Consider the following 27,414-nt stretch of genomic DNA (forward strand, 5'->3'; position numbering starts at 1 on the left):
ATAAAGATTTGTGCAGGAAAATTTGTTTATTTTTTAATTATTTTTCCTGAAGAGGGTCTGGAAAAAATGATCATGTTTTAACTGTTTAGGGCTTGGTTACTAGACAATGTGTTGTGTTCCACAGTTGCTAGTTCTGATCTGTGATGGTGGGGGATAATTTCTTAAAATCTTCATCATAACAGAACTTGGACCATGTGGACTTGGACTCTGACTTGACCACCCTAATCAAGTGCTGATGGGTGGGAAAGGCTGTGCAAGCTGGCAGCCTTCATGGAATACTTTATAATTCTTTGGCACAGATGAATAACTGGTGCTTTGAGTTACTTTATGACAGTGTCTCCTCTGTCCATTGTTCCCGGGATTGTTGTCTATTGTTTAATGCCTTGCTTCATATTCATCACATAAGTGAAACATCAAAATAAGAAAGCAATTTTAATTTCATTTCTTCATAAAGAAGAAACAATCTGTGGAAGGAAGGCAAGATGGATGCAGGCCTTGAGAAATACAAGTGATGGCACATCCTGGGGTGATCTGTCCAATGAGGAGGATGGATATGAGGGAGCAGGCTTGTGAACGCTTGCAAGCTGGAGAGGGTGCTGGCTTTGCGGATCAGGCCACACACAGTTCCAAAAGATCTCGGCAGTTTCGTCAGTGCAACGATGACTCACCATTACATCATTTTCCCATCTTTTTTCATTTATCCAGTATCATCCCAGCATAATAACAGCTACCACAAATTTGTGGCTATTCACAGAGGCAGCAAGAATCCTCGCAGCTGCAGTTTTATGTTGTGGGTGTTCAGTCTCAGAATTGAAGTGGCTGAGGTTTCTGAGGAAGGTTGGTCTGTGCTGCAGGGAAGGCATTGGTCCCAGCTGTGTTTCTTAGACACGGTTCTGTTTCTCTCTGAACCATGGCACATGGACAGATTTCTTTACTCCATGAATTTTATAGGAAGATTTTTTAAAAAGCTTTTTAGATAAAATGCAAACAGAAGTAGAGTTTTATTAGCAATCTTAATCTAAACATTGAAGTTAGCTACTGTTTTCTTCTTGTGGTTACTATATTCAACAGTATTTGCCATAATTTTCCTTTATATGTTTGTACACTGCAAAAATTTTCAACCTCAAATACAAGATGAGACTGTGACCCTTGGAAGCTTGTTGCTTATATAGTGGTGTCTGAAATAGTGATGCAGTTATATTTGCCTTGATGATGATGATGCAGTAAAACTGCTTGGCTTGCCCATTTTGCAGATGGTACAGACCTTTGCATTTTACAGAGGTGAAATGGAGTGGGCATTTTGTCTTCTACATGCTCCTAAAATACCTTCTCAACAGCATTGGGGGAAAGTCTGTCTTAAATGTAAATTTTTTTTGCAAAGGTTTTTGTCTTCATTAGCCATACAGAAGATTTAAAATCTAGCTAAACAGAGAGATTGCAGATTTCTGTTTTGTTGTTCAGCCTTTCCTTGCTTGGTGGTAATAGAACTACGAGCTTTTAGACCAAATAAAATTGTTCGTGATACAAACCTTCTTGTCTATACTGTTTGGCCCTCCAAAATGGCAGAATCTTGCTTGCTTAGATCTAAATTTAAACTCATTTGAGACAATGTGCTTAAGCTTCTTCTTAAGGTCAAATTTGCCATGACAACAGTTAATGGAAAAACTTGAAAGAAATCCTTGGAAAACTCTTGGAGTTGACATTACTGCTTTTATTTTCACTCTAGTGCATGCTTGGATGGAAGTCAGTCCTACAGTCAGTCCTGGAACTGCAGTGATGTTTGTTGATTTATTGAGGGTCCCAGCGGTGATAGTGTCTGAGAATTGTACATCTACTACTATTAAATGCCTGTGGCTTTTCAATTTATTTCAAGTTCTGTATTTTTAGGTGAAAAAGAGAACTTCCACATTCACTCTTACGACTAAAGAAGTAGGCCTGTCTCTATTAATCTCTGTTTTCTTAGGTGTTTGAGGTATTTTGTGAGCTTTTGCTTACTCTGAGGTTTCTGAATGACATAATTGAAACTGATCAGTGTCTCATAAATTTTCCTCTCTGTTGTCATGCAAAGATGTGAATGACCAAGATCCCTCTTCTCATTTTCTCATCGGAGGCCAACCCTTCAGCTTTTGCTTTGCTGGTGGGATCTACATTTTTCTGGGCTCAGATATATTGTGGTCACAGATTAATTTCCCTGTGACATTGTTCCCTTTTGTATCTTGGGTACATCTCCTGTTAATCTGCTTCCATAGTGTCAGAAATGGAAGTAAATAAAATACAGAAAAATAAGACACTTCAGGGTTCTTTCAGCAGAACTGCTTTAGTATCTGTCATAAAAAAGTTGTAATGCATTAGTGGGGAATGGAAAATGATCATTTTGTTGCCTATCTGTATTCCTGTGACAAGTCTCTTTTTACTTCAAGCAGGCAAATCAACAAGCTGGGAAGATGGTGGCTGGGGAGCCTGGGATGAAGCAGAACTACAAGAACCTGTAAGTTCATGTGTGTGTATGTGTGTATATGTATTTATTGCTAACTTCCCTATTATAGAGGACTTTTCCATTGGTTTGTGTGTGTGGTGTTTTGGGTTTTTCCTCCTATGTAACTCATCTGGGCAAAAAAGGTCTTGACTTGTGTTTCAAATGTGGCTTCTTGTTTGTCCCTTGTTCTGTAGTTTTTTTTCTAAATATAACTTGGATGTTACCTATTGTGATAATAGCACATGTTCTTGTGTTCTGTAGGGCTTTTCTCTCCAAAGTATACACACATTTTCCTGTGCTGCTGCACCTGAGGGCATCCTTTTTGTCCTGTAGCTACTCAGAAACAGTAGGGCATGGCAGTGAACCATGAATTAATATAAATCAAAAAATCCTAAATAATGAATTAGTGGCGTAGACATCCTCCTAAGGATCACTAGTGCTCCTTTTATGTTGTGATGTGTGGATGGAGCTGCAGAAAGGTTTAAACTACCTATGTGGAATGGAATAGCACAGTTACTCTTTAAAGGGGAAAAACATTCCTCTGCACAACTCACTCTACTGAGAGCAGCAGGGCTGGTCTGTTAACTGTTTGTAAGGCTGAGCCTTCCAACTCCAGCTGACTTGATGAGGCTGCTTGTAGAATCTTTTGCACCTGAATGAATCATGTCAACAGAATCACTTAATTCCCTCTTAAGAGCTCTGAGGAATCCAGACGTCACCTTGCTAACAAACCCTTTATCTGCTGTCTTTTTCTCAGTGTGTAGGAAGGATGCCCAAGCTGTTGGACAGTATCCTTGTGACTATTCAGCAGAGAAACAGATTTTTCAGCTAAGGTGACAGACAAATTGAAATGAGCATGATGTCTCCCAGGGATGAATCACTGACACTGTCAGGAATGGCAGGGTATAAAACGTTTTAAATAGGATGGGTACTCAGCTGCACTATAATTGTCATGAAATGAGTGTGTTTCTCAGGCCACATCTTTTCTTAGATGTGCTGTAATGTTTATAACTTCCTGAATGAGTGGAACAAATACTTGATTTTCTACTTTTGTTGTAATTTGATAGAACCAGCAGGCATTTCTAAACTGAAATAGTTCAATTTTTCACTCTTTTCTTTAAAATGTCACACTTTTCTGCCAGGTGCTTTGCATCTTTCTTGCATCGTCTACTAGCAAATTTTCCTCTAAAGTTACCAGTGATTCCAGGCCAAACTTCAGAAAGGGTTTGCTATCATACACAGCAAAGAGGTTGTTCTGTGTAGGAGCAAATACATACAGGAGTCTGTGTGTCTGAACACACAGCAAAATGCATGAGAATTACTGGTAAAATATAACAATCAATTCCCTTGTTTAAGCTTTTAACTCTTGATTTGCATTATGCTTGGTGAAAGATTCATTGTTTCTTGGAATTACTTGTGCCCTGGACAAATATCTATTTCATGGAACATAGCAATTTCTGAGAAGGCATTGAAAATTAAAAAAATTCTGTTTTTTTATAAGGTGTCCTTTTATGGATCTGATTAGTTGTTTTATAGGAATGATGATGTCTTTTCTTAAATGCAGATTTTTAATAATTCTGTCTTTCACCTTTACGTTTTTTTTGACAAGTTCAGTGCCTTTCCTGTTTTAATCCTTAGCTTGTTTTTGTAGCTAATATGGGATAGTGATATTTTATGTCTTTGTATTTCAAGTTCTTTGTTCATGCTTAGAGATAATTTTAAATTTTCAGCCTGAAATAATGTTGTAGTTCCTTTTAATCTTCTGACAAGCCTTTAATTTCTGTTTCTTTTTCCTCAGTCTGAAAACCATGACATTAAAAATTAGTGCATGGCTTTTCTTCAGCTTTTGCTTATGTGTTTTTGGACAACACATTTATCTCTGTCATAAGGAGTTCAAATTGTCATTAGTATCTCAGATAACTTCATTGCCTTTTTGTAAAGTCTTGAAAAATGCCAGTAAATAGGGGGAAATTGTTGCTAAAGAATTTGGCATCCATCAACAGACAGAAATAACATGAAAATAGGTTCTCTTATACAAATTAGGAGATGGTGTGGACAACAGTAGTTAGCAATGCTTGTAGTGTGCTAATGTAGACTTTATCATGGATACCCAGGGTATTTCTATGTGCAAAATAAGCATTTTTATGGTACAAGCTTATAGAAGGAAATAAATACAATGAATAGCTGACTAAGAGCATGATATGTGAATTCTTCCTACAGTTTGGTGTTTATTTTTTTTCTGGGAGTAAATTGGCAGATTTTCAAGCAGTTGCAACTTTTCTGTAATAGAATAAATAGAATGAATCAGAAAATGATCTCACTGAAGTTGTTGGGTTTTTTAATTTGTGCATAGCTGCTTTGAGATATTAGAGGATGGAGTAATATTTTGCAGAGCTAGGGATAGGTAGGGTTCGATATGGAAGTGGAAATAGTCTGTGGACAAGGAAAAGCGTGTTGTTGTGATTGGATAAGAGGATGAATCTAACTAACTAGGAGTATCAACTCTGAGACTTTGCAGCAGTACACCCCAAGGCTGTTACTGCCTCACTTTGAACTATGATTAGCAGGAGCTACTTTGTTTGTGCCACAATAAAATATTTGGCTCATTGCCCCAAGGAAAAAAGATAGAATTTTATTGCTCTTATACATGAGGATGGGATCTAAATTTTTACTTACCCATCATGATACTCTTAAAACTTGGCACCATTTAGTTTGGAATTGTTTCCTTGTGGAGTTACTTTGTGGAAAGGCACCTGATACCTGGTGCCATGTGAATACCAGCTTAGTAACCTTCTTCATATGTGCATGTATTTGCTTAATGCTGATCAATGTATAGGCTTGGACAAATTCTTCCTTTTGAGTATGGATTGTAATGAGAATAACTAAAGAGATTCTCTCCACTTTCTAACCAATGATTTTAAAACTTTAGATCTCATTCTCCTTGTGTCTCTTTAAAAGGTGATTTTGAGTAGCGTGAGTGATGAGTACTTCTTTGTTTTCTGTTGTAAACACAGAATTAGTGCAAGACTGATGCATTTCTCAGGGCTTTTCATGCAAGTTGGAGCTGAAGTGATGTGGTCAGTAATAAAAAGTCCATTCAGTGCTGCTATGGAGGGCAAGCCCCATTGTTCTCATCGGTCTTGCAAGTTCTGCTGTGTCTAAAAATTGTTGCATCCATTGACTAAAGCTTTACCTGTAGGAAGAAGAGGAATCTAATTCCAAGAACCAGCGAAAATACTGGCTTCAGGACTGTGTGTTGTCCTTGTCCCCAACCAATGACCTGATGGTAATAGCTAATGAACAGAAAGCCGTCTTCTTAGTGCGTAAGTATCCATTCCACTGAGTGCTTATGCTAGGACACTTTATAGTAGCCAAAGCAATATTTGTTTGCCCCACTCTCTTCTGTTTATCCCCCAAGTCATACCTTCAAGAATTTTGAAGTGTTTTATAGTACACATCTTGCATTTTCTAGGTGCTGCTTGTCAAGTGAGTTTCTTTGTCTTCTCAGCTGTGTTTTGATCTGTGGAAACTGTTTTGTCACATGAAATGCATATGTGTTATAACTACCTAGTTGTTTTAAAATGCTCAGAGACATTGACATTAATTTTTCTCAGTAAGAAAAACTAAAGTTTTGTTTTTAGCCATTAGAAAATGCTTGACCTTAGTTTTCTTTTCCCTTAAAAAATTACCTCAGCAAGTATCTCTCTTGGAAAGGAGTATTAATGTGAATATTCTTGAAATTCCACCTTTGACAGAAAATTCTTGAATACCATCTTGAGCAATGGGTAGCTTTGTATTTTACTCTAAAGTAGGGCTCTAGGAACTTTTAAAGGTATCAGTAGTAATGTATGAACACTGCTCAGCCAACTGCTGTTTATAGATAGGCTGTTGTTTGGGGTTCTGGTCTTTTGATGGCTGCAGTGGGTGATGTGAGGAAGATGAAGGGAAACATCCTGATATGGGGACTATTATAGCATTTTAAAACAAAAAATCAGAGTGTTGAAACTCAGATTTGCGTAGTTGGGCAGATTGTATTGAGTCATGATACTGCTTTGTCATTCCCTGCAAAGCTGTCTATTCCAAACCTGCTGTAGACCTGTTGCTAATTTGTCATCAAAATTGGAAAAACAGCAGTACACCTCATTAAGTTCTTATTGAATCAAGCATAAAAAAGTGATTTAAATCACTGGAGAATGGATTAATGAATGCCTCTGATGAACTTTACAGTGACAACTGTCCCCCACTGGGCAGAAGTGTCCTTGTGCCTCAGGTTTTAGGTGTCAGACAAATGGCACACACCACTAACTTAGTTTTGGATGTCCAATGACACCTGGGAGATGATTCAACAATCAAATGCCAGCTGTAACAGCAGCCTGTGAATAACAAAGTATGGCGTCTTCTAACCTTGAATTATGATGCAATGATTAAAGATTGTCAGATTTAATGTGGGTACTTATGTTCTTTTTGGCAGTTAAAATTTTCTATTCATTGTAGCTCATGTTCAGTAGTGTTCCCAGAAGTTTTTCCTCGCTTAAGACTTCTTTCTGAAGGATCCCTGTGTCCTGAATTGAACCTTTTAAAATTTGAAGGATTACTGCACGAATATTTCTAAACAAAACTGGATATTTCAAAATTTTAGTGTCTTATTCCATGTAAATTTCTAAGAAAACTTTAGAAAAGTCACTAAGACTATATTTTTACTTTTATGCTCTTCAAGGTTTGTAATTGGCACTTAATCTAAGTGTGGTAGGATGTGTTGTACCAAAGAGAAAAAAATAAAATACAACTATGTTTGTGAGATGCAAAACATTGGAGTTTTATAGCTGGTGTCTTTATCTTTCATGGCAGCTAAATGGAAGCACAGTGACAAGGGAAAGGAAGAAATGCAATATGCTGTTGGCTGGAGTGGCTCTTTGAATGTTGAAGAAGGGTAAGTGTTGAAATGCAGCTGTGTTTAAGATGTTATTTTCATGTTTAGCAATTTGTAGCCTGCTTTTTACTTGTTCTCTTTTTCCTTTCATCTGAGTGCATTTGTGGTTTTATGTATATTAGTGTTGGAAACAAATAGAGTAACATGGTTCATGAGAAGCAGTATCTGCAAAGCTCACTCCTGTGTATTGCATGGTATCACAGGACAAGTTCTTACAAATTAAAAGAATGGTTCTCTGCAAATCAGTGTATTTGTGTGTAATTTAGACATGCTTTTTCTAAGTTGTTGTTCTAGAAGGGAAAAAAAAGGTACTTTTTGAAAAATCTCTTATAGTAGAGATGAAATTTTCTTAGGGAATGTTCAGCTGGAAATGTATGAAGTTGTTCTAGAAATACTTCTCTTCATTTTCAAAACCTCATTCAAACAAGCATTAAGTCAACTCTCTGATCAAAATATGGTTTTGGGCTCTAAGTCACTTAGGGACTTGGAAAATTTGCTCTGGTCATACATTTGGTATTTATACAATATTTTTCCTTCATCTGTCTTCAAATAACCAGACAGATGCTTTTTTGAATCTCCCATATGGAATAAGATTTTGAACTTTGCTGGTTACGTTTGCAGCCTTGAGTTGCTGTCTGCTTTTGAGCAGGCTCCCTAATGCCTTCACCCTTCTGTTTGGTGCAGGAGGTGTTGCCTTCAGCTTTTCTCCAATCTATAAAAATCATAATCCTTTTATAAAACTGCTGTTGCTATGCATTTGAAATTAACCTGACATTTTTTGTTAAAATTAAAAAAAAAGCAAAACTATTTAAGAGTTTGTTTCTTACTAATGTTACAGCCCTGAAACAGGTAGCTATGAAACAGGTATCTGTTCAGATAGGGGCACTTAATATTCAATACATTTTGATTTATTATTCTGTGGAGGTGTTAGTATAATGTGTTAATTACTGTCCAATTGTCAAAAGACTTGACTGGTTTTGGTTGGCTTTTTGGTTGTAATTTTTTTTCCTTTCCCCAAAGTTGCCTTTAACTGAGAATGTTCTGTAGTGGCTAAGCTTTGCTATTGCAGAATGAGATGTCACTCAGATATTTAATGTTGCTTTGAGGATGTAATGAACTTGCAATTCATCTCAGCCTTGCATTTAGAAAGCTTTCCTTCTATGATTGTCTACCCTGCTTATTTAGTCACTCTTTGGGAAATGGAGGTGACCTGGAATGTAAATAATAAACAGTACTGCTGGCATTTATGCTGGAAGTGCTGTTTGGGATATCATCTTGAATTCTATGCTGTCTCATAAAACCTTTGCGCTGCTTCTGTTTCCCCAGACAGTGTAAAACTTTGCATCATGGTAACAGTTGAATAACTTCTGAATCGAGATACTCAGACCTGCTCATCTGCTTGCCTTCTGCATGCTTTGCCTGTCATTGAGCATGCTCAGTTATTGCATTAACTGGGAAGACCATATTCAAATGCTCTCAAATTATAAGGCACTGAAAGGCAGGGTATATAAAATCTACCTAATTGCATTTTTCAAAAATTTGTTTTGATATTTATGGTTCAGTTAGCTCTTTAAAAAAAAGTGGTTTTTATGACATATCATTATATAGCAGAAGAAATAATTTACCTTTAGGCTCATGAAATTCAGCTTGAATGTTCTGAACAGTAGTGACAGAATAATCAGTCTGTAATTTATGAAAGACAGCATTAACAAGTTACACAAAGTCTGTTTGGGCATTCCTGAACTTGTAACTGAAAATGTCTTTAAAATGAAGGGACGTTTTTGATTCTTATTGTGAATTTGATATATGGTGTGCTGCATTAATAAATTATTAAAACTTTCAATGTGCTGACATGGCAAGACCTCTTGAGTGGAGTAAAATTTCCCAGCAAGGGAAAGCCACTAATTTTGTGTTTCTGTTTCTAGTGAATGTGTGAGTAGCGTATTGTGTATTCCACTGGCAAGTCAGAAGAGGTAAGGATGTATATGCATCACTAGTGTCCTTACATGACACTTTTTTATATCTCTGGCTTGGAATGGCATTTGTTTTTAACTTGAGTGTATCTTTGTGAAACAGGAGCTCCACAGGCCGCCCTGACTGGACTTGCATCGTGGTTGGCTTCACCTCTGGTTACGTTCGGTTTTACACTGAGGTGCGTTTCTCAGCATGACGGGACCAGGGAGCTCTTGGCATAAACATCTGGGTGTTTTAAACTTTGGTCCCTGCAGATACTGCTTTTTTGCCTTCTCCAAGGAAAGGGACAGAAATGTTCATACTTCTTATCCTTTCCTTTCTAGAGTGGAGTACTGCTTCTTGCACAGCTTTTGAATGAAGATCCTGTCCTACAGCTAAAGTGCAGAACCTATGAAATTCCCAGGCATCCTGGTGTCACAGAACAGGTTTTGTCAGATTATTTCAAAAGCAAAGTGCCAGTGTTATGGGGTATGGAAGGGAGTATTCTCTGTGAATCCTCTGTGTCCTTTATCCGTTTTTGATGGGATGGACAATTCCTTAGAACAGGAGACCCTTGATTTCTTATTCTAGATGTATTCATACCTGTATAGTTTGAGGATTTGGAATGTCTTTTGGAGTATTAGCTCTATAGATTTGTTCTATTTTTCTCTGTTTGCAAGGGAATACTTCATTTGTTTTCTATTTATTCATTTATGTGCAAAAAACATGGTAATGCATTCATGAAGGGAAAAATATGACACTTGACAGGTACCAAGAGCATATTCATAAGAACTTAAATATTTCACAGAAAATAGCTAGAAATTAAAAAAATATTTATAGGGCTAGGAACCTGCATGTCATTATGAGTATTTCCTGCAGAGAAGGCTCTGCAGAACTCAGACTATTTAGTAAAGAAGGCAGCTTTCTTTACTTTTGACTGAGTTGGCAAGTTTATATGGAAATGAACAAAATCACAGAAATGTCCAAGTTTTCTTTGTACAAATACTCACATGATTTAGTGTGACATTTTTGGGATCAGTTTTGAAATACAGAAGCATTAAGAAATTTGACTCTTGAATTTGTATCACCAGATTAGCATTTATGTGCCCAAGTGGTAGTTAAGGCAGGCATTAATCCAGTTTCAGAATTTGGCTTCCTAAAACTGTGATACTTACATTCTAGATGAACCTGTTTTTCTGTTGCCTTCAAAAGCTGCTGTAACTTATGTATTTTCTTCCTAAGCCATTAGATATATTAAGCAAACAAATTATTAAAAGAAGATAAAAGTAGAAAACTGTGTGGCTAAAATGATTTTTGGGAGAGTTTAATACTGAATCTCTGTAGTTTTTCCTTAGTTGCCTGTGGCTTGTTTGATATGAACTCTCTGGATATAATCTTCATTTTGTGTAGTTAATAGTATAAAAAGCCAGAAAATAAGCTGTTTTAACAGTAGCAGTGATTTATTTTTTGTCTCCTTTTTCTCATTTTTTCCCCAGAATGAGGAACTAAGTATCTTGTACCCAGCAGCAATTGTGACAATTGATGGCTTCAGCCTCTTCCAGTCCCTTCGTGCGTGTCGCAATCAGGTAGCAAGAGGTACGTGTATGGGGAAATGTTTATTTTTCAATCTGTTAATAGTTTTTTATTTTTTTGGAAATTTACTTAGATTAAATATAAAATTAGAGTGGAATTTAGGTCTTCCTTGCTTCTTCATTGGTACATTGACACCTACTGCATTCAGGGATGTTTCTTCCTTTACAGAAAATGTTCCCAGAGCCCAAGTTGTCCAAGTAGTATTGACTGTCTTCTACATGTTCTCCATAATACTGTACACTGGTTTTGGCTGAGATAGAGTTAATTTTTTTTTTGTAGTAGCTGGTATGGGACTCTGTTTTGGATTTGTGATGAAAACAGCACTGATAGCATGCTGATGTTTTAGCTGCTGTGGAACAGTGCTTACTCACTGTCAAGGCTTTTTTTGTTTTTCACACTGCCTTGACAGTGAGCAGACTGGGGATTCCCAGAAACTGGGAGGGACCCAGCTGGTTCAGCTGACCCCAACTGACCAAAGGGATATTCTGTGCCACATGATGATGCTCCTGGAAATAAAAGCTGGGAAAAGGAGGAAGGGGGAATCTTAAGTTATGGCATTTGACTTCCCAAGCAACTGTTATGTGTGATAAAGCCCTGGATTAATTGAAGTAGCTAAATACCTGCCTGCTGATGTGAAGTAGTGAAGAAAAATTATTATTTTGTTTTGTTTGCATGCTGTCTTTATCTCAATCCACAAATGTTCTCACTTTTACTCTTCTGACTCTCTTCCCCATCCCACTAGGAGGGAGTGAGTGAGCTGCTGTGTGGTGGTCAGCTGCCCACTGGCATTAAGCCACTGCATACTGCTGAGGTGCTTCTTAGCATGCCACTGTCAGTGGAATGTTCTTGTTCCCAAGAAAGACTTCATGGGAAGTGATAATGTTGGGATGATGGCAGTGGTGGTCCCTGCTCTTTGTGTTCATGTCTAAGAGCTTTTCATACCTTGTTTGATTGTGCAGACTGAGATCCTGTTCCTTTAGTACAGTGCCTGTTCATAACTCTGATTTGGAAACAAGCTCAGTTTCCAGGGGGTAGAGGAGAATTATGTGACAGGACTGTGTGATAGATGGCACAAGGATGGTGTTGAGAGGGACTCAAAGCTTGTTGCAATATCTGCAGCTGGAGTGCTGTCTCTTCCTTCATTCTTGATCATCTCTATTTGGGGTAATAGATACTTTGGAAGTGACACTCACTGGTTTAGTCTTACCGCTGTTCTTACCTCCCACTGTTACATATCGAGTCAGTGTTCTGACTTTGCAAGTACTCGGGTGGAGAAGTTTCCACTTAAACATGCCCAAACCACAGGAATCAATTGTAGTTGCTTTTTAAAATTGAACAGAGTATTATACCATAATAGCTAGTGAATACACTATCTGCAAGTACAAAATGTATTTATGATGGAATATCGTGCAGTTTTCTTCAGTTAATTTTTAAAAATGTTTTAATTTGATGATGGTAAGTATTTCAGAAGGCCATTTTAACAGATATTCCAGGGCATGTTAACTTAAAACTAGGTTATTTTGTGTCTTCAGATTGCATCAAGTGTTTTTTTTTCTCTCTGTTATGCTATTCCTTTGTCTTTGACTCAGTAGAAATTTTTTGTGCTTTATCGACTTTTGTCAGCTGCAGCATCTGGCAATGAGAATGTTCAACCTCCACCATTAGCTTATAAGAAATGGGGTTTGCAAGATGTGGATACGATTGTTGACCATGCTAGTATAGGTAAGCATTTCTGTTTAGTTTCAAATATTTTAAAAAATTAAATTCATGGTTTTGTGCAGTTAAATTCTGCTTGAGAGTGCTTAGTGATACTGATTGGATAGAAGTACATAGTGAGTGAAGGCTTTCATAGTGAATGATCTCATTAACCAGTATCAAAATGTTTTTTATTGTCTTTCCTAGTCTAATTGAGTCTTCCCTCTTACAGCTGTAACTATATTGTTCTTTGTTGCTTGGTAAGAAACAGCTGAGAGAGGCCAGATCAGATGCAGTTATTTCCATTTCTGTCAGGTGAAAGAACTGTCTGGCAGGCAAGTTAAGACCAGTGTGGGTCTTTCCTGAGTCAGGCACATAAGGAAATTTAAATTTGAGATGGTTCCTTTCCAAAAAGGACAGATGGACTGATAGACTGTCAAAGACTTTTACCCTTCAGAATTTGCAGAAGCCTTGGTTTTTGTCAGAGAGGCAAATCCGAGGGATAGTGTGCTTAATTTCTCTTCCACCCTTTCTACAAAAGCAGCTAAGAGGTCAGAAGGCTGCTGTTAAGGCAGGTGAAGTGAGTTTGGTACATGTGTTTTTGCTGCTGAACTCTGCTGAATTTTTTTTCTTCTGAATGAATCATATGTGCTTTGTACTTAACCCAAGTCCATGAGGTTATTTCTGCCGTGTTGTTTGGCATTTCTATGGTTAAAGCTGTTCCTCTTCCCTCCGCGCTGAATGCTGGCTGGTCAGTCAAGAAGGCAGGAATATATTTATGCTTTTAGAGCAATTGCATGCCTCTGTTCTGAATGTGTAAGACATTCACTTTAATGTTTTTGTTAGGCATCATGACACTGTGTCCTTTTGATCAAATGAAGACTGCCTCCAATATAGGAGGATATAATGCAGCTATTAAAAACAGTCCACCTGCCATGTCCCAGTATGTTACTGTTGGAGCCAATCCTTTCACTGGGTTCTTTTTTGCCCTGGAGGTATGTACTACAAAGCTGACTTGCTGAAACTTTGAATAATTAATCTTCCTTTTTGTCTGTATGAGTATTTCTGAAGTGTTCGTAAGTTCTTTTTATGAATACATTTCCCCTTCTTGATCTTCTGGAACTGAATGATTTGGAGTGGATATGATAGTAGTGTCTAGCATGGGTTCCTGCTACTGAGAAATTTTATTTTCTATCTTAAATTGAGTGTGATAAATTTTTTTTTCAGATTTGTTAATTTATTGCCAACTAATGTTTTTGAAAAGTTATGTTAGTATTGTGTAAACATGCATTTTATGGATATTTGGAGATCTTTAGCCTTTGATTCAACACGACCTGAGTACATTGTAGTGATTTCTTGTAGGAGAAAACTGCAGTTTGTGCTTAACTGTAGCATATTTACATCATCTTCTGTTGTATGGGAGGAAAGGGATGTCAGTGTAGCTGTATCTGTATATTCAGACCCTACATGTATGCTGTCCTTACCAGGACTGAAATTTATTTGTAAATGCTAGAATTGGAATTTTGGTTTCTGTGCTTGCTTTCCAACAGGTTTGTGAAAAAACTGCTTACGTTGATATTTGCAGGGAGGCCAAAGCCATACACCAGTCAGCTCTCTGTGATAGATGATGCACAGGGGTTTTTTAACTTCTCTTGCAGACAAACATACTGAGCTAACAATGACTTTCAGAGGAGTTTGAAGTGGTAAAGATGTCAGAATGGCTTTTCTGGGGACAATGAATTTAAATTTTGCAGTCTTAAAGCTATGCTTTCTTAGCTGAAAGTCCATAGGAGCCCTGAAAAACTAATCTGCAGTTGAGTTCAGTGTAAGAACTGTTTCTTGGCTTTCTAAAGGTTTTGTTGCTTCATTTTAGGGTGATTCACAGCTGACTATTGACTTTCTAAACACATTGTTCCCATATTTCAGGGTAGCTCACAGCCTCTGTTGTCTCATGTTGCCTTAGCAGTTGCAAGCAAACTGACTTCAGCATTATTTAATGCTGCCAGGTAATTTTTTTTTTTTTTTTTTTTTTTTTTTTTTTTTTTTTTTTTTTTTAGTTGTAGCTGCATAATATTTTTAGGACCATTAGTGTAATTCTTGTTATGTTCTTCTGTTGCAAGTGGCTGGCTTGGTTGGAAGAGTAAACATGAAGAAGAACCTGTCCAGAAACAGAAACCAAAGGTGGAACCTGCTACCCCATTGGCAGTGAGGTAAGTTGTGTTTTTTTTCATGGTCTGTTACTTTGCATGTCTTATGTTTTTAATTATTTAAATTATCTTGAAAGGTATATAACTGATGAACACGTGACTTTAAGCAGTAATGGTACTTTGCAAGTCGTTTGTTTTAAGCTTTGTTTCATTTCAGTTTATCGTTCTGGACAAATAATTATTCATCTTCCCCGTTCCAGTGCGTGGGTTCATTGGTACTGTACAGTTGTTGCATGACAAGGCAATCACTTATCCTACTTTCTGAACTTTGCTTTTTCAGTAGGACTTAGGCAGAGCTATGATATATCTTGGTAAACAGAATGTTCTGGTTTGAAAGCAAATCAGTGAAAGACTCCAAGTCAGAAATACAATTTATTAGGAAAAGGGAAAAGAAAAACCAAAATACATGCAATACTACAAAAGAAAAAAAACACTGGCAGAGTCAGAATACAACTTGACACCCTGTGGGTCAGGGTGTGGTATCAGTCCAGTTGGATTGGTGGCTGCAGTCCTCCTGGAGTGGCAGATGTGGTTCTGTTGCAACAGTGATCCTCTAGGAAGAGTATAGTCTTCCTCTGAAGATCCAGTGGAAAAGATGGCTGTTCCTCTGGGAATCCAGTGGAAAGACTGGTTGTTCTGTCCCAAATCCCAGATTATATCCAGGTAGAGATGCTTAGCTCCTCCCACCTGGATGGAGCAACTCACAATGGCCTGTTATTCTGCGAGTCATGTGGTGGGTCCATTAAACAAAAATGTCTCCTGGAGGGAGTTGTCTCTAAGTCATGTGGAAAGGCATTGATGGGCCCATGAACAGGAGATAAGGAAAAAACAATCTCCCTGCTGGTTTCAGCAGTTCTTGTGAATGGGAATAGAATACATCTTAATATTGTAACCTAGGACACAGAGCAAGAACTTTTTTCATGATTTGCATGTAATTTTATCCATACCTTCTGTTAGCTTAAAAAAGAAGTCTTAATCCTCAGAAGAAAAATCTAACTATTTCTGAAGAAAAGGATATGTCTAGTGGCTTTGCTTCATTATTATTTTTTAGGTTTGGACTTCCTGACTCGCGGCGCCATGGTGAAAGGATATGTCTTTCTCCATGTAACACTTTGGCAGCAGTAACAGATGAATTTGGAAGGGTTATTTTGCTGGATGTTACAAGAGGACTCGCAGTTCGCATGTGGAAAGGTATTGTAGTGATATTAGTATAGCAAATAATAGTCTCCAAAACACGGAGGCATTTTATGTTCAGACTTAGAATTCTGAGAATTTTAGTACATTGCTTCATTACAAACCAAAGTCAGGTGTAATATAAAGTCCATAAGGGTATTTTTGCAAATCCCTGAAATATAGTTAAAATTTGGTCTGTTTGGTTTGTATTTTGTTTTGGAAGAGCTTTAACTCTATTCAAGATTCTTTCTGTTGATAAGCTCTAGTACCCTTTTTAATTCTGCTGAGAAGATAAACTTTGAAAAATCAGTAAGAAGACATACAGCTTGTTAGATTCTCATTTCATCATGATGGCTGCACAACAAGGGACTCCTCAATGTCATGCATTGGTTTAATGTCCTGAGCACAGACCTGATGGGTTTTGGGGGTTTTTATATCTTCTTCAGAGGAATTTGTTCCTTGCCAGGGCTTTGCCAAGGGCTGTGTTTGGCCACTCTCTAGTGGGTCCTGTGCCAAGTCAATGGACCAGAGTTCTTTATAGGAGTCAGGAGTTGCACGATTTGAAACAAAGCTTAAGATTACAGCTTGATGCTCTAATCCTGTATTAATTTCTGCACATTTGTGACCTTCTGTCTTCTCTTACAAAGGATACCGTGATGCGGAAGTTGGTTGGATACAGACTGTGGAGGACCTTCAGGAAAGGGAAACTGAGAAGATGGATTCTTCTCCTTTTGGAAATGCACAGGGTCCAAGCAGGGTAGCTCAGTTCCTTGTGATCTATGCTCCAAGAAGAGGCATTCTGGAAGTGTGGAGCACGCAGCAAGGACCTCGGGTTGGAGCCTTCAATGTGGGGAAGTACTGCAGGTAAGAATCAGGTGGCAGGTAGGCATGGTGGCTGTGCTGCTGCAATAAAGTGATGCATGGCTATGCCAGGGTAAAAGTGCTAGTGGTGCTGGCAAGCTCTTCCTGTGCTGCCCAGTGTTTCCACTGAATGCAGCTTCTTGTTCTAGAGGTGGGGATATATTGTCATATTTCATCACTCTACAGTCTTTTCTGATAAAGCTGTTTTGCAGTTCTTAAACCTTAGCTTCCTAAAACTTAGTGCCTTTTTATTTTGTTTGTGGACAGGGAAGATTGCTAATTTTGGCTATTTTTAAAAAAAATTTCAGGTTGTTGTATCCTGGTTATAAAATAATGGGTCTAAACAATGTGACCAGTCAGGGATGGCAGCCCCAGACTTACCAGATCTGCCTTGTTGATCCAGTCTCTGGAAGTGTAAAAACTGTCCATGTACCTTTCCATTTATCACTGAGGTAAGAACTTTTTATGCTCTATATAAGTAAATTAATTTCATTATTGCTTTTGGAAACAGTTGGATGCAGCAATTCTAGTTCCTTTTCAAGCTGAATAGTACTCTGTAATACTCTCATTGGTTTGTGTGGATTAACATGATTTTATTAATTGGGATGTTACTTTAAAGTAGCATAAATAATTTTAAAAATACAGTTTTATTGAATTATTACTTCTAATTCTCTTCACTCATACAATTAAAAATTCTTTTCCTTCAGTGATAAAAAGAGTGAACGAGCAAAAGATATGCATCTAGTGAAGAAGTTAAATGCTTTACTCAAAGCTAAAACGTCAGATCCAGGTAGGTTCTCTTCTATAATTTCTTAAGATTGTGTAATCAAAGAGTTCTTGGATTATCTGTAAGTATGCAACCACAAGTACAATTGTGGTGCATTCTGACAGCTCTGTACTATGAGCTATGATCTTTAAGTAGCTTGAGATTTCTGTTATTTTGTTTCATTTTCCTGAAGCTTATTTGGCAGCTTCTGCAACAGTGTCATCATCTTTGTCATGAACCCACATGCGCCTTAACTGTTATGCAGGTTTACTTGCTCTTCAGAAGGCATTTAATAAATATGAATTTAAATTGTGATTGTCTTTATTTGCAGATGTAATTGAAGCTGAAGCAAAGGAATTAATACTTGATATCAAATATCCTGCTACAAAAAAACAGGTGAACATTTAGAGTATATATATATATTTTTTTTTTTTTATCCCTAGAATTACTTGAAACAAATAATTGAGCTGTTTAGGGTTTCTGTGTGTTTTTTCTGGGTAGTTTTTTTACGACATATTGATTAGAATTAACTTTGACTTGTGACTTCCCCAAGGCATTGTCTGTGAATAATAAAAAGAGAGAAGACCTTTCTGTAGGAATAAATTATGCTACAAGTATATGTGAAGGTGAAATACAGATGAAAAATTGTGGTCAAAGTTGTGCTATTGTTGGCTTGACTTGCATATTTTAACAATGAGATTAAGTGACTGTTTAATTCTCTTGAAAATCTACTTAACAGGCTTTGGAAAGTATATTGACAAGCGAACGCATGCCACTTTCATCTCTCACAAACATCACTCAGACATTAATGGATAACTTAAAAAAACAGGGTAGGTGGATATTTATTTTGCTAATATAGAGAGGTATTTGCACTTTGCAGTGCTGTAAGACTATTACTATTGTATGTAGAAATGTTCTGTTCCACAGGGAGACCAGGTTTGGTCTGCCTAGTTTCAGTGCTAGGATGTTGCTTTTCTATGTCTTTATTTAATGCAGACTACAAATAGCTTGCTGGTAAGTATGTTTGGCTAAGCTTGCTGGGTGCCAGTAACTTGTGATGATGTTTTTTTAAAAAACAAACTCAAATAAACTGGTCTGAGTGCTTGTGTCATGTAAAAGCATCCTTTAGAAGGAAGGTTCATAGGCTGTTGCCTGTAAATGTTTTAATTTATTCTCTCTCTAAAGAAGGAAGTGAAAATGTGACATGGTCTGTGAATTTTAATGTACTTGAAGCACAAAATCTTTATTACTGAGAATCTGAGCTCTGACCACATCTAGTATCTTTTTTTTTGGTGAACTTTGCTGAAATTTACCAAATACTTCATGTTTTGGTAGAGATTTCAGAGCTTATGTCAGGAAATGCCATTGCCGATTCAAAATCTTGTTGCTGAAAAATCAAAGAAATCTCTCCTTCATTTCTATCAGTGGTAGTTTCTTTTTATGGTTTTCTTGAAGTACGTAGAGGAAATTGAGACATCCTCACATGCAGTTCTCTACCTAAATTCTCTGCCTCATTCTAAATCAATAGTATTATCCATTTCTTTTAGAACTCCAGAAACATCCAAAGGAAAACAGAAACATGGCTTTTAATTCTGAAGAGAGGTTGACAGAGTAGTATATTTCCTAAGGTCTGTGTGTTTGTGCATTTTTCATCATTAATCTCTTGTCAAACATAACATTATTTCCCCACAGTCACAATATACAGCAAACTTGACTGATGTTCCAGCCTTCTAATTTCACAAGAGTAGTGTTTTATTTCTCCACTTCTGTCTAGTAGGTAAAAGATAATTTGAAGCAAATCCTGGGCTCTGTGAATGCTGTGGTTTTGAATTGAAGGTCAAGTGATTCTGTGGCAAACTCTGTGTTTTTCTCTTTTTTTTGATAGGATTTTAATAGCAATGTGTCAAAAGTATTTAAGGGTTTGTAAATGAAAATCATGTTTAGAAGCAGCTTCAGGTGAAAATTATGTATTCAGTGGAATCTTTTGTATAGAAAGGTAATTTTACAATCTCTCAGGAAGGCTTTCTTTCAAGATTAATAAGCTGAAATAAAAAGGTTTTTTTGGACATGTTGGTGTTAGTTTTCTATGTTGCTTTCTTTAATGGTTATGGGAATTTGAATGTCAATAGATACATGAAATTTCTGAGACTAAGATTTGAAAATACAGAAGGCAGTGTCTTGCTGAGGTGAAATTTAACTCATGTCAATACTTATCAAGCCTTCTTCAGATGAGAGGAATATGCCTAAAGTGTCAGAATGAATAAATATTATAGTTTATTATTCTTCATGAAAGAAAACTGGAACTGTATTTCAGTTTTGACAGTCTGTGGTTTGGCCTTAAACCAGGAGAAGACAATAGATTTTTCTTCAGGTTCACGTTGTCAACCTCCAGTTTTAAAACAAGCTTCATAGCTTTCTTTAATACCTCTTGTGAAAATAATTCTTATTTTATGCTGCTCTGAATTGAATGTAACGATTGCAAACAGCAGTGCATCAAAAAATTACAGTGAGTTTCAGAAATCCTGCAGTTCTGTGTCTGTTTCACTATTCCTGGCTATATGTGCAAGTTCAAGTGCAGTTTTATTTCTCCTCAGAGCTGGAGTGTGTGGATGAAGGACTGCTGCAGTTCTGTGCAAACAAGTTAAAGCTGTTACATCTTTATGAACTGGTTAGCAAACTAAATTCCCAGAGCATGCAGAAAGAGACTTCACCTTCAGATAATGTGAGTAAATTGAAAATTCAGTTGTCTTTTAAATTCAAGGGATGATTTAAGCATAAGAATATGTTTTCAAAGCCTCAGATAAAGTAAGTAGGTAAGCAAGTAACCCCTTTTTGTGCTGCAGCTTTTAATGGGGTCATTACTTATAATACCTTCCCTCCAGCCTCATACAAGTGTCTGGTAATTCATCTACCTAATATTCTTTAGGAGACACAAAGTTGAGATACAAGTGAAAATAAAACCACAGTCTCCTGTTTTTAGTTCTTTATTCAAAGTATGTAGTGTGTTCTTCACTTTGGTTTTGGAGGGGTATTTTGGGACCTGTAGAAGTTTAAAATTTTGATGCTTGCATAATTAGGCTTGCTTTTGCTATAATTTGTAAAGCTGCTTATGTATTTACAAAACCATACTGGTATTTTACAGGCTTGTTTACTTGATGGACGATTGTTATGCTATGGGCAGAAGCTAAAAATGGGAAATGCATCTGTTCTGGTCCTTAAAAAGGAAGCTAGACAAGCTCTTCATTTGACCAATGTGAATAACTGATTTGGAGATTATTTTGGCCCTTCTCAAAGATGTTTTTAATGTTAGAAATGGAATATTTTGACTCTTCTGACTTTTTAAATTTTTACTATGTTTTGAAAACCATCTGCTTGTGTAAGTCTTTTATGCAATATTTTTTTTTTTTTTTGCTTTTGCTTTTAAGGACTTGGCTAAACTTCTTCGCCTGGAAGAAAAAGATTTTCATAGGCTTGAAACTTTACTGGAGAACTACAAGAAAGAAAATACTCAAAGTACCACTCAGTTGACTGATGAGAAGGATGACCTGTTGTCTGTGAAGATATTCTTAGAATATCTAGAATATGAAAAGGATGTGATTACTATAAAAGATATGGAAGATGGAGAATATGTGGCTTTAGGTAAGAGCTATTGAGCTCTGTTACATTACTCAGACTGATTTTAATCTAAGATGATCTAAATATTTTAGCCCTAATTTGAGGCCTTAGCAACCCATCTTGCCTTGAAGCAGTATGTAACCACTCCTTTTAGGCTCTTACCTTGAGCTGCAGGACAAGTCTTTTGCATGAATGACTATTAATACAAGTTAACTGCATCTGTGGATACAATTACCCTGAAGCCATGTAACCACTGTTCATTCAATAATTTACACTACTAAATTGGGCAGTGGTAACTGGATACTTCACAGAGCTGCTGTACCCTGCTGCTTCTTTCATGTTCACAGCACTCTAAGAACTGAGTTAATGGCAGGACTGACTTTAGCCTCAGAGATGAGGGAGCTGACCAGAGGCAGCATAAGGCCATTAGGTGAGGCAACAAGGAGCCCTAATTTGTGGAGTTGAGATTTTCAATAAGGTCCCTCTAAAATGTCCAGTGATTTCATTTAGTCCATGGCTGTGGGCTCCTTCTGTCATAGTAGTCTTCGAGGGCAGAAGTGGTGTGTGGTGTTGGATTGTTACATGCTGAAACCAGTTCTGGTTCCATCACTGCTGTGCTTGTCATGTTATAGCATCACTGCACTTTGGCAGATTCATCAAAATTAAATTGTCATTAATCTTGGTAATTTTTATTGTAAAACTATTGATACAACATATAGCATCCATAGTAGTGATACCATACAATATTAGATAGCAATTAACATGCAGTTCAAGTCATTGTGTGTTCTCATCCAGAATCAAATCCCCTTGAGGTACACATCGGACTTCCTCAAGTGCATCCAGGTCCTTTAGCAAAAGCAGTTCCACAAATGGGTTTGCTTTTGCCTGAGACAGGAGCAACATAAACTCTGTTCTCCAGTGTATTTTTATCCCTTTCTATTGTACAATAGAGTTTTGATTGGGCAGGGCTAGTTTGATTGGCAGATCCCATAGTGCTGACCAATCAAGTGACCGTAGCTACCTCTGTGTCCCAATGTTAGAATGTCTTAGCACCCACTGCATTCCATACAGCCTTTAAAAGCCCATTGTATCTTTCAGTCTTTCCAAAGGCTGGCTTCGCTCTGTTCTGTGCAGTCTGGATCAGTCTGCCTGCCTGGGAGACGTGTAATGCATTCCTTAAAAGGATTCCTTCCTTTTACACAACTGGGAGGAGTTATCTCTAGAGGCAGAGGATTTGTGCCCCTTTTCCAGTTCTGTTGTCAATGCCCTCTTCTGTAGAAAGGGATCCCAGCTCTTTGGCTTCCTTACCCTCTCATGTCAGGCTACTGGCCCTGTTATCCCAACATAAGAACAGCTGAATGACAGCCTACGCACCTGGATTTTGGCTGAAATCTGCACGGATATCTTGCAGCTCCCTCAGGGATAGAGATTTTTTTATTACTGCCTTATTTAGAAATTCTTCCTCTTCTTTCTACCTGAGTAGTGAACATCTCATTCTACAGCTCTCATGCTGGCCCTACTTTGGAGTAGCCTGCCTCATCCACCTCCTTCTCCTGTTCCTCCTACTGAGCTCACTCACTTTTATTTCCAGTATTTCTTCTTGTGTCAGTGATTGCAGTGTCAGGTTGTTTCTGTAGCTCAGCCACAGTACATATCACTTTGCCATCAGATCCAGAAGCCTTCTCTTCTCTCTGACTATACCGAGCAGTGTTGAGCAGAAGGGTTGTAATTCGGCTGGAGAAGGGGGAGGTGGAGGAAGGCGTTTCCCTCTGGATGGGCCCTTGGAGCAGCAAAGGTGTAATTGCGAATCGTTCCCACTGCACGGCGCCCGAGGGCCAGGGCCGGTGCCCGAAGGCAGCTCCGTGTCACGACAGAGATCTTATCGTGCCATGAGCCAACGGTACCTGATAACCCAAACCAAACCCCTAGGGGTGATGGAGCACAACAGAAAATTTTTACAGCAATTTGCACTTCACACTGCTCTGGCAGCAAATCTGTCAGTATTGTGACCACTGACTATTAAAGTAATCTAGTCAATGCTTATGACAAGTTTGTTTTGACATGCTCTGGTCAGATCTGTCTTTATCTCAACCCTCTGGTTGAGCATCAGGTTGGGCAGGGGTAGTCCCTTGTTGGGCATCAGAAAAGATTGTTGTGGTTTAAACTGGCAGGCAGGCGAGCACCAGGTGTAACCTGTTTTTTTTTGTATTGCACTCACTGGGACCTGATCAATAGATTGCGTTTTGTCTAAGTGTAAGGAGAGGGATTGTGGTTTTAGATAGTGTTCATAATGTCAACTAATTCTTGCTTCAGGCAGCTTTTTCTTCTGGAAGTGTTTGTGTGGGGAGAGTTCCACAGAGGAAATATGCCATGCACTGGAATCAGCAGGTTTTAGCCCACAAACCTTGTTGGTAAGATGTTTATTACATGCTTTAAAACTTTGATTTAGTATTTTGAAAACAAAACATTGAAAGGAAAATTTCTGCATGTTGAATTTTGGATTACTGCTATATTTAGTCTGTGTTTAAGTAACCCCATATTCAGTTCTGTAGTTGCTCATATTTACATTTCCCAGTTAAACGATATCAAAGAACAAAAAGAAAATATTCTAGTAGAAAATGTGGGTGTTCTAGTAGGAATGTCTAAAATATTCATTAAGGACTACAAGTGTTTATAATTTTCAACTATAATATGAACTTGTAATGTTTGCCAAGTTGAGCTTTCAAAAGGGAGTATTTTCTAGAATATCTTCCTAATTAACTGTACTGATTGTATTATTTCATTTCAAGATCTGTCACAGAGTGCATTGTGCTGTATATTTTTAACTTGTAATGTTAATATAATGGTTCCTGAATATAACATTTTTACTTTGTGACATAAAACTTGTTTGAGAAACTGTTTGCATTAGGTGTGTTGCAATATTAGAGTTTCATTTTACTGCTTCAATTCCATATTCTCTTTTTTTACAGTCACTCCTTCTCAATTTATGGCTTTCCAAGGAAAAAGATATTCTAGACAAACCAGATTCTGTCAGTTGCCTTCACACTATGCTGTCACTTCTGAGCAAAATGAAAGGTGAGATGTGTGTTTAAAATACTCAAAGGCAACTGTTGTTATTATTAGAATTTTGCTACTCTAGCTAGAGTCTATTATCACTTTGGGTTTCTCCCCCTCACAAATTATGCAGCAAAACTTAATGCTGCATGTTCATGGACTAACTAACCATGCCATGTTTTCACTCTCACTCTGCACTAAATTGGCACAACTCCTATTTGGCACCAGAATGTGGCTGTCCAGCTCGCTTTCCTAACATTTTTTGAATGTTTAGTCCCATCTCTTTAATTTGTGCTGACTGACTCTCAGACATCCTTTGCTTTACTGTTACTTTAGCAGCATTTGTAACTTGAGTACTCTATAAAGTCAGTTTGCCATAATTTGGAGTAGGTTGTACCTATGTTGTACATATGAATAAATGCTGATTCTCCTACCTCACATAGAGCTGCTATGGATAAATCTGTGCCAGGTTCCCTTATTGTCTGCTTCTCCATAGAGCAGCAAATCAGCCTGAAACAGGAAGCATGAACAAGCTATTGCTGCTGTCTGAGTAAATCAGTGCTGCTGAACACAAGGCAGCCTGCAGGGAGACAGCTGGAGTGCATTGAGTGTGTGTGGCATCTTGAAATCACAAATGAATCTGTCTGCATTGTGAAGTGTAACATCCCTTAGATCTTTCAAGCATGCAGCAGGTTTGCTACCTAGTGATTCAGATCTATTGTCTGTTTGCTACAAATGAGTTTTGAGAATGAATAATTCACCTTCTATTTTAAACTTGAGTTGCAATCCAAGAACCCGTGTGCTAAATATCTGGAAAATGATCACGTAGAGTAATCAGAGGTTGCTCTTCGTGGACAAGCTGTGCTCACAAGCGCTGGTTCCGGGGTTGGTCGCTTCTGCAGTGACCCCAGCTGAGTTTGCCGCTCTCCCTTTGCCTGCAGTCGCCATAGACGAGTCGTGGGACACGCAGTCGGTGTCCCCCTGGTGGCAGCAGATGCGCTCGGCCTGCGTGCAGTCCGAGAGCAGCGCGGCTGCCCTGCTGTCCGCCCACGTGGGACACGCTGTGACCGCGCAGGTCATCGACAGCGTCACTGAGAGAAAGGTAACTCATCTCACACCCCTCCTTCTCTGCTGGTTCTGTATCGCTTCCCTGCAGCTGTCCTGGTAACAGTAACATCCTCAGCATCTGCCTTCATTCCAACCTGGGCACAGCCCTGATGCCCTGCAAGCCTGAAAATTGCCATCATATTTGAAGAACATTATGCTGAGATGAATTAATGATATGTCAGGATAATTAGTAAACTTATTTAAGTACAGAAACTGTACATTGAGTTTCTCTCTCAATAGCAAATGATGTTGATGAACTTAAAGCCTGCACACTTTCCACATAAATGTGAGAAGTCCGCTGAACTTTGGATGGTCAACCTGTTTTAACATAGCTGAATTTTTTTTAAGTAACTGTTGAATTTCTGTAGTACCTATGTTACTGTCCCTTAACATGATGGATGCTTGGTTTTCTTGGCACTAAATACCTTTACCAAGTTGAGATTAAGGCTGTAAAACTGCATACAGCATTTCAATTCAACATGGAAAATATTATTCCATTTCCAAATAGCACCAGCAGATGTGTCTGAATTAGAGTAGGTGGAATGTAGGTGGTGTTCAGTCTTGTAAATAGAGCCAGAGCATGGTTTGGTTTGGAAGGCACTTTAAAGATGATCTGATGTCAGTCCCTGCTGCCCTGAGCAGGGACACCTCCCACTAGGCCAGGTTGCTCAAGAGCATCATTATCCTGGCCTTGAACACTCTAGGGAGGGGGCATCCACAGCTTCCCTGGGCAACCTGTGCCTACCACCCTCACAGTAAAGAATTTCTTCCTAATAGCCAATCTAAACCTCCTAAGTTGTCTTTAAAGCTATTCCCCCTTGTCCTGTCACTACCTGCCCTTGTAAAAGTCCCTTTCCTGTAGACCCCTTTTAGTTAGGGAAAGGCTGCAGTAAGGGCACCCTGGAGCCTTTTCTCTTCCTGGCTGAGCAATCCCAACTCTCTCAGCCTGTCTTCATAGGAGAGATGCCCCAGCCCCCTAATTGTGTTTGCCTTACAAATTTTAACTAGAGAACAGGAAGTGATTCAGTATTTTTGCACATTCACCTCAACTATTACAATTCTGTTTATCAAAATTGTCAGTGTTGCGAAATAGAGATGTTGATATGTTGTAACATATTATCCTTTACCTATATACCTTTGTCCCTTTTTCTTGTGTTCTGCTTTAAAAGGAAAAGGTAACAGATTTATTTCCTTCGGGATTTCTGTTCCACAAATCCATATATCTTACCCGCCCCTCTTTCCCTACCAATCTGGAAAGATTCTTGGGTTTCCTGGCAAAGCATTTGCTGATGGATGTGGGAATTAACAAAATAGTGCACAGAACTGCCATGTGGTGTGATCCAGTATTTCTGAGTACATGATGTATATTTTTTAATATGATAGGAAATGGAAATGTAGGTGGGTTAATCATGTATTTGGGGGAGATGTGTATTGTGGAGGATTTAAAATTAAATATTTTAAGGTATTCTCACCCACTTTTCAGCTGAATATGAACTTTAAAATGGGACTGTAAGATGATCCTTCAGGTCCTTTTATTTCCTTTAGGCTTTTATTGAAGGATATGTGTAACTTGTGAGCAGTGTGGGATATTAATTGATCTTTGGAAAATAGTTAATGCATACTTTGAAGTAAATTATTCTTTGAAATGCATTAGCTCTTGGGATATAGTTTTGAATTTTAATGCTATACATTTTTTATGAACAAAATTGTGGTGCTTTAAAATGAACAGACCTAAAGCAATTCCTATCTTTTGTTAGTTTTCCCAAATAATTGTAGGTTCAGACACAGAATCCTGGGAAGCACTCTCCCTTGATACTGAATATTGGAAACTTCTGCTGAAACAGTTAGAGGATTGCCTGATACTTCAAACACTACTGCACAGCAAAGTGACCAAAAGGACAAAAAGAGTTTCATCACTCCAGACTGAGCCTTTGGGCAGATTGTCTGTTAAGAAACTGCTTGAGGCTGGAAAAGGTACATTAGT

At 38.0% G+C, this 27,414-nt stretch overlaps 1 protein-coding gene across 3 annotated transcripts in view; it reads left to right on the forward strand.

Annotated features, from left to right (window-relative positions):
* Positions 1-27,414, forward strand: part of RAB3GAP2 (RAB3 GTPase activating non-catalytic protein subunit 2) — a 43,208-nt gene that overhangs the window by 6,501 nt on the left and 9,293 nt on the right. Inside the window, exons 2-24 of one of the 3 annotated variants that reach the window (XM_054279648.1) lie at positions 2,421-2,488; positions 5,676-5,799; positions 7,325-7,406; positions 9,332-9,379; positions 9,483-9,558; positions 9,704-9,805; positions 10,856-10,955; positions 12,576-12,674; positions 13,494-13,642; positions 14,574-14,653; positions 14,768-14,857; positions 15,906-16,045; positions 16,675-16,891; positions 17,197-17,340; positions 17,596-17,678; positions 17,986-18,050; positions 18,394-18,484; positions 20,249-20,376; positions 21,080-21,293; positions 23,583-23,680; positions 24,239-24,344; positions 25,265-25,425; positions 27,188-27,404. In XM_054279648.1, coding sequence (XP_054135623.1) covers positions 2,421-2,488; positions 5,676-5,799; positions 7,325-7,406; positions 9,332-9,379; positions 9,483-9,558; positions 9,704-9,805; positions 10,856-10,955; positions 12,576-12,674; positions 13,494-13,642; positions 14,574-14,653; positions 14,768-14,857; positions 15,906-16,045; positions 16,675-16,891; positions 17,197-17,340; positions 17,596-17,678; positions 17,986-18,050; positions 18,394-18,484; positions 20,249-20,376; positions 21,080-21,293; positions 23,583-23,680; positions 24,239-24,344; positions 25,265-25,425; positions 27,188-27,404 — 2,682 coding nt within the window. The remainder of the gene's footprint in view (positions 1-2,420; positions 2,489-5,675; positions 5,800-7,324; positions 7,407-9,331; positions 9,380-9,482; positions 9,559-9,703; positions 9,806-10,855; positions 10,956-12,575; positions 12,675-13,493; positions 13,643-14,573; positions 14,654-14,767; positions 14,858-15,905; positions 16,046-16,674; positions 16,892-17,196; positions 17,341-17,595; positions 17,679-17,985; positions 18,051-18,393; positions 18,485-20,248; positions 20,377-21,079; positions 21,294-23,582; positions 23,681-24,238; positions 24,345-25,264; positions 25,426-27,187; positions 27,405-27,414) is intronic. The other 2 variants (XM_054279650.1, XM_054279649.1) reach the window with 2 other exon arrangements.

This window comes from Melozone crissalis, unplaced genomic scaffold, assembly GCF_028551555.1.
Source record: "Melozone crissalis strain CALT ecotype California unplaced genomic scaffold, PUWL_Pcris_2 ptg000027l_1, whole genome shotgun sequence".
NCBI lineage: Eukaryota > Metazoa > Chordata > Aves > Passeriformes > Passerellidae > Melozone > Melozone crissalis.